The sequence below is a fragment of the Ostrinia nubilalis genome, chromosome 7 (genome assembly GCF_963855985.1).
Source record: "Ostrinia nubilalis chromosome 7, ilOstNubi1.1, whole genome shotgun sequence".
Classification (NCBI taxonomy): domain Eukaryota; kingdom Metazoa; phylum Arthropoda; class Insecta; order Lepidoptera; family Crambidae; genus Ostrinia; species Ostrinia nubilalis.
Genome location: NC_087094.1, coordinates 16,763,401 through 16,769,400, shown reverse-complemented (window position 1 = coordinate 16,769,400; position 6,000 = coordinate 16,763,401). Strand labels below are relative to the sequence as shown.

Here is a 6,000-nt window from a genome sequence, read left to right as displayed (position 1 = left end):
TTAACGACAGCTTGTTATTCTTTCTGTAATATCTACAGAAAATGGCTTTTATTGATAACTCCCATTCATTGATTTACCGCCATTAATCATTCTGTATCGTTGTATAGGTACTTTATAGTAAATCATTAATGCGTTTCATTCATGCGGCTCATTCTTATCACTTCTTTTATCTGCCCTTGATCCTGTTCTACAATAAGTATCTATCTATTTAAAAAGCTGTACTACGTATTGTAAAAGTCACCTGGCCATACATCATTATGCTTCTTTCAGATTTGCAAACATTTCAATTCCCGCGCTGTTAGAATTGGACGTGATTCGACAGCTGGACATGGCCTTGCAATGCGCTAACGGCTCAGTCGCCCGCGGCTGTGAGGTATGCACTTTAGCATCACTTAAGGTTTGACCAAACCAACGCGCGCACGAGGGAGATGGCGATCAGACTTAATCGCAGTGATCGCCATCTCCATCGCGCACGCAGGATGCACGCATTGGTTCGGAAAAACCTTTAACCCTTTTTTTCCCCTAAAATCTTCTGTTTCATCAGAAACCTTTGTGCGTTGTGCATAGTACACTTTTAACAGCTTGCGCATCTCCCAAGAACTATGTTTGTACGTAGTTCTTCACCAAATACCCGGGCGAGGAGTGGGTGTCACCGACGCGTCTGTCGCCGGGCCGCAACTACTGGGCCTCCTTGACCTTCACGTCGGAGCAGGACAGCGATGCCGACAAGCTGGTCGACGGCTCCTGCGTCAGTGCCAGCGGCTACTCCAGGAGCCACTGCTTGGTAGGACTCAACTGTCTTGGAGAACTTATAATATTCGTGTTATCTACTTTTAGCAATATATCTTTATTCATATATTTTGACGTTCATAAGTGCCACTTGTGGTCTAAATTGAATAAAATATTTTTGATTGTGATTTTGATTATCCGTGTGGTTCCGGGAGAATCGAATAGGCCTTATGACTTATGGCATTATTGCACACACAACAATGTTCCGTACAAAAAGGCGAGCTTAAAGTCTTTAAATTAAATTAAAAAATAGGCCCTAGGAATAAGGATGTCGTGAGAAGCGAATAAGGGAGAAATATGCGAACATCAGACTTCATCAAAGCGTCTGACCAGCGTGAGGAATGTAGAACAGACAAATAGGGCAGGAGGATTTGGTAAATTAGAAAAGGTTCTCCTGCAGTGGAGAAGAGCCGGATGTTTACTACCGCTACAATGATGATGCTGATCACATCTACATTTAGAGCAGATATTTTGGAGTAAATTTTAGAAATTGGCCATCATACGTACGCTGACCTTTCGTCGCTTAACGCGTCGATATTTTATTTGTTCAGCTGTAAAAGCCACGTCATTTTAGCTATAGTTATATAGCATATATCATCTCGATATTTTTCATTTCAAGATGATCTTTATTGCAGGAGATTTTCTCCTTCCCCTACTTCTGACTCTTCCTGCACTCCCAGTGAAATACTTTTGCCCATATGCTTAGAGCACAATACAGCTTTATTTTAACTTATTTACAGCTCAAATGTACAGCACATAAGTGTGGGTGTTCGGACCCACTTCGAAGTATTGGCAGCGAGGAGAACTCACTTCCAACCTGCGACCTAAAGCGCATTTCATGCCTGAGAACTCTTGGACTTAGAGGTACTTAATTATTCGATTTCTTTGTTTGTTTGATAACATTATTGAAAATATCAATTCAACGATCACCGCGAGTACGATCGTAAGAGAGAATGACCTATTTGAAAATTAGATCAATTGGTGTATGATCCAACTAGGAATCGAACCCTGAACCTCCGACTCGAGGTCTAGACTAGGGATATGCGGTATTAACAAAACCGGGATACTGGTATTTATAATTTCTCGAGCGCTTGTCTTTGTGTGAATAATGTCTATCTTTGATACTGAATGATTATCAATGCACAAATGATAATTTTAGGTAATTCAACCTGCTCCTGTCTGCCATCATGTAAGAAGGTAATAACTCGATTGGACTTGGAGTCTTCTCCATTAAGAGAATTGGAATCTTGTGTAGATCCATTATAGTAAGTACGTTATATTTATTTAGTATACTATTTAGATAAGACAATATTATTTTTGTTACACAAGCTCCCAGTAAGTAATCTAGCATTCATCATCAGTCTTTGTGTGTAGCAATTTATATGGGTTGCCCTTGTTGCTCATGGTCATGACCAGTTGTTGCTCTATTTATTGTCAAGTATGAAGTTTTTTACGTTGTACTTTTGGTTTCCAACTGCAAGCAAATTGATATGGAAATAAGATAGTACATATCGATTTACAGTGATTTGCAATATCTCTCCATCTCCATTAAAAATCTTGCGGTCATACGGTCTCTGATCAAATTGTTCTGAAATTGAATTATATCGACTACAGATTATCGATTATCTTTTTTCACATGAGAATCAATTAAATAGTTTGCAATGCAAAGTTTTTAGTTCATGCTACAATTTTATGTTCGAATATAGGGCTTCTAGTGATCTGTTGTTCTATGTATTTTATTTATTTATTTCAGCACCGGTTTGAATGCTACAGAAGTAGTAGTTTTCCGATTGAGAGTGAATATTGTTGTTTCTAAAGTATTTTCTCTTATGCCCACGGAAACTTGGCTCACTTTGTTGTGTAAGTATTGTTGTAAAATAAAACTAAAATGTGGGCTGTGTCTTTAGGAAATAATTTCATTTTGCAGCTTCTTTGGGTGGCGTTTTCAATATGTTCTTGGGAGTTGGACTTTTTAGTGCACTTGAATTTTTGTTCCTTTTGTTTGTAAAATTACCCATTGCGGTAAGGCGGTCAACTGAAATGGATGCGCCAACTTCAGTTTTTAATCGAGGCGACTAAATATTGATAACTAATTTTTTATAAAGTATTTTGGAACTGTGTTTTTTTACAATTACTTTGTTCATGGAAAAGGAAAATTTCTTAATTTATTCTAAGCTTCAGTTTGGCTACTTGATGAAACATTTCTATTTCCTATTACCTAAAGAGTTAGTAAAGGCAACTTATTGATCAGCAACTACAAAAAATAATACATGCTTTTAATGAATTAAGTAAATTAACATTAAATTCATCAACTGCAAATATCGCGCTAGTCATGATTCATTGACAATCGACTAAACTATTCAAATGCGGTCTGAACTTTAATGTCAGTGCCACTTTAAAAAAATAAAATGTCATGGCTGTCACCAGCACTCAGCTGTCACTGCTGTCATTCTGCTGTCACTGTTCGCCACACGTGTGATTATTTTATTTCGTGTTTATTTAAATTTTATATCTTTTAAACGAGTATTTCACTCATTGCGAATAGTTTTAAATGTAATTTGAGGAATAAACAAATAATTCAAAATGTCTTCGTGGAAGAAAGCTGCGAAAGCTAATCAGAAAACTCACAGAGAACGTCATCAACCTGCGACTAGAAAACATTTAGGTTTATTAGAAAAGAAGAAAGATTACAAGAAGCGTGCTGATGATTACCATGAGAAAGGAGAGACCCTGAAGCTACTCCGCAAGCGCACGCTTGACAAAAACCCAGATGAGTTCTATTTTCACATGATAAACTCCAGGGTTAAGGATGGTGTAAGTATTCCAACATTTTGCCTACTGTATAACTAAAAGTGACGAAACAACCTATATGCAAGAAATATCTTTACATTCTAGGTCCATCATGAGGTAGAAATAGAAGATGAGTTCACACCAGAACAGATAAAGTTGATGCAGACACAAGATATTAAGTATATCAATATGAAACGGACAATTGAAAGCAGACGGATAAACAGACTTCAGGTATTTCTACTGTACTATTATGTCTAAATTCTACATCTACATAATACTGGCCATTCATTAGATTAATTTAATGTTTATGTTCAATTTCATAAACAATGCTTACAAAGTGTCTTCTATAGTCTTAACACCTGTTTTAAAGATTCATGAAAATGAACATGATAGAAGAAGAAGGCATTTCATTGTTGATGAGTAATAAAATTTATAAATATATTTTCTTCAATTTGCGCCTGCTTCTTTTTATTATTTATTCATTTTATTTTCCAGTCCCAGCTCCACATGACCGAGATAGCAGATTCCACTCCCAACACACATGTGTTCTTTGTGGATGAAGGGGAAGAGAAGACGTTTGATCTGGCCAAGAGACTCGACACTCATCCTTCTTTGCTCAACAGGAAGTCCAACCGTCCCAGGCTGTCGGATTTGGGCAAGCTGGATTTGCCGAATATTGATAAACAGGTAAGATGTTTTAGGATCTCTGATGAAAATTATTCTTCGTATTGAAGACTATTTTTTCTCAATATCACGATCATCTTTCCCATATTTATATTAGTGACTTGGTGATGCTTCTATGTACCTCACCTGGTATGTTAGATAACTTATTACTGTCTCTGTTACAGACTGCTGAAAGCATGAAGAAAAAAAGAGAACAAGCATACAAAGAGGTATCCAAAAGGATAGAAAGAGAAAAAGAATTGACTGTTATCCATCAGAAAATGGAATTAAAGCGCCACCTTCAAGATGCTAAAGTCCTCAAACCCAAGAAAATTAAAAGAGGCACTAAGCATTCTGCACCTGTATATGAGTTCCCATATATTAGAAAGAAATAAAACACTATTATTTACGTAATTTACTTTTATTAAATAAATAGTTTTTGTTATTTTTTCACCAAGTAGAGATGCACTAAAAATTAAGCAATTTTCTTTAACTCTACAGTATAAAAAACTTAATATTTACACCACACTATTTGTCCTTATCTTACGAATTTTAAACTGTTTCAGTCTTTGTCAGTGAATTAATCTGATTGTTACCAATGCTTAGATCCTCAAATACACCTAGATCATAAATTGTCAAGTCCTGCTCAACTGCCTTAACAAAGTGCATCACTACATTATATAAAAATACACTTTTGTACATTAGAAGCTAAGGCGGTAACTTTACGGTAACCTAGGGGAGTGAATGTCTTTGGTCAACTTATAACTAAGATCACATTTGCTTGAGTCTCCCTAGAGTGTTTCACCATAATATGCACTTGTGTTCTGGGTTCATGGGAGAGCCTTTGGGACACTGCCAGGCCTCCGCGAACTCCTTGGAGTTGCTGAGTGTTCCAATCACTCGGATCTTGTTGGGACTGTGGACTCCTTCCACCATCTTGGATTTGAGCGCTCCAGTTGTGGAGTTGCCGCACCATATCTGTGGGATAAACGAAGTTGGTTAAATATTGGTAGGTATTGGTAGGTATTATGTCGGCCGTTTGGTGTAGTGGTTCAAAACGGACAACTATTCCGGAGGTAGCGGGTTCGATTCCCGCACAGTACAAACATTTGTGTGCATGAACATATTTGTTTGTATTGGACTGGGTATTTTCTATGTATAATAAGTATGTATTTACAAAAAAAAAAAAAAAAAAAAAGTATTTAAGTATGTTTATATCCGTTGTCTACTTGTCTAGTACCCATAGTACAAGCTTTGCTTAGTTTGGGACTAGAAGCGCAGTGTAAAATGTCCAAGGATATTTATTTATTTATTTATTTATGTTTGTTAGTTGTTCAGCGGTTATTTTCTTTTGATTACGAAACAGGGCTTAGCTTAACCCATTGCGGAATATAGGTGGAGGGGAAACTTTCATTATTCGTATTCAGGTAGGTTGGTTACCATCTTTGCCGCTGTTATGGTATATGGAAATTATGGATCCAGTAGCAGTCCTATCTGTAGTTGTAATATTGTGGTAATTTCAAGGGTACACGACCAGTGATACTAAAGATTTTGTTTCAAGTAAGTACTACCAGAAGAACAACAGAAAGTAGGTAATCCTGATGAACTTTCTGCCATACTAGTGGATTTTGTGCGTTAAGATCCAGTGGCATGCAGAAATGTCATGTTTTATGCAAGTTGGATTTCGCTAAAGTTAGGTTTTCGAAAAGTTCACATTCTTTACTCGTGCGGTAATGGTACAATCCGATCGAGGTAACT

At 36.9% G+C, this 6,000-nt stretch overlaps 2 protein-coding genes and 1 long non-coding RNA gene across 3 annotated transcripts in view; 2 read left to right on the top strand and 1 right to left on the bottom strand.

The window, feature by feature from the left end:
- Nucleotides 1-691: 691 nt before the first annotated feature.
- On the top strand, nucleotides 692-2,048 carry LOC135073668 (uncharacterized). The gene is made up of 3 exons (XR_010257687.1): nucleotides 692-784; nucleotides 1,530-1,653; nucleotides 1,949-2,048. It is a non-coding gene; the product is annotated as an uncharacterized LOC135073668 (long non-coding RNA).
- A 1,191-nt stretch (nucleotides 2,049-3,239) lies between these two features.
- LOC135073418 (probable U3 small nucleolar RNA-associated protein 11) lies at nucleotides 3,240-4,651 on the top strand. The gene is made up of 4 exons (XM_063967598.1): nucleotides 3,240-3,603; nucleotides 3,685-3,810; nucleotides 4,075-4,266; nucleotides 4,428-4,651. Exons 1-4 carry the CDS (start codon nucleotides 3,373-3,375, stop codon nucleotides 4,635-4,637), a joined length of 759 nt encoding a protein of 252 aa, XP_063823668.1. The 5' UTR covers nucleotides 3,240-3,372; the 3' UTR covers nucleotides 4,638-4,651.
- Nucleotides 4,652-4,717: 66 nt separating this feature from the next.
- Nucleotides 4,718-6,000, bottom strand: part of LOC135073417 (neprilysin-4-like) — a 64,792-nt gene continuing 63,509 nt past the window's right edge. Inside the window, exon 17 of the mRNA XM_063967597.1 lies at nucleotides 4,718-5,220. Within this exon, the coding sequence (XP_063823667.1) occupies nucleotides 5,044-5,220 (177 nt within the window). The 3' untranslated portion in view covers nucleotides 4,718-5,043. The remainder of the gene's footprint in view (nucleotides 5,221-6,000) is intronic.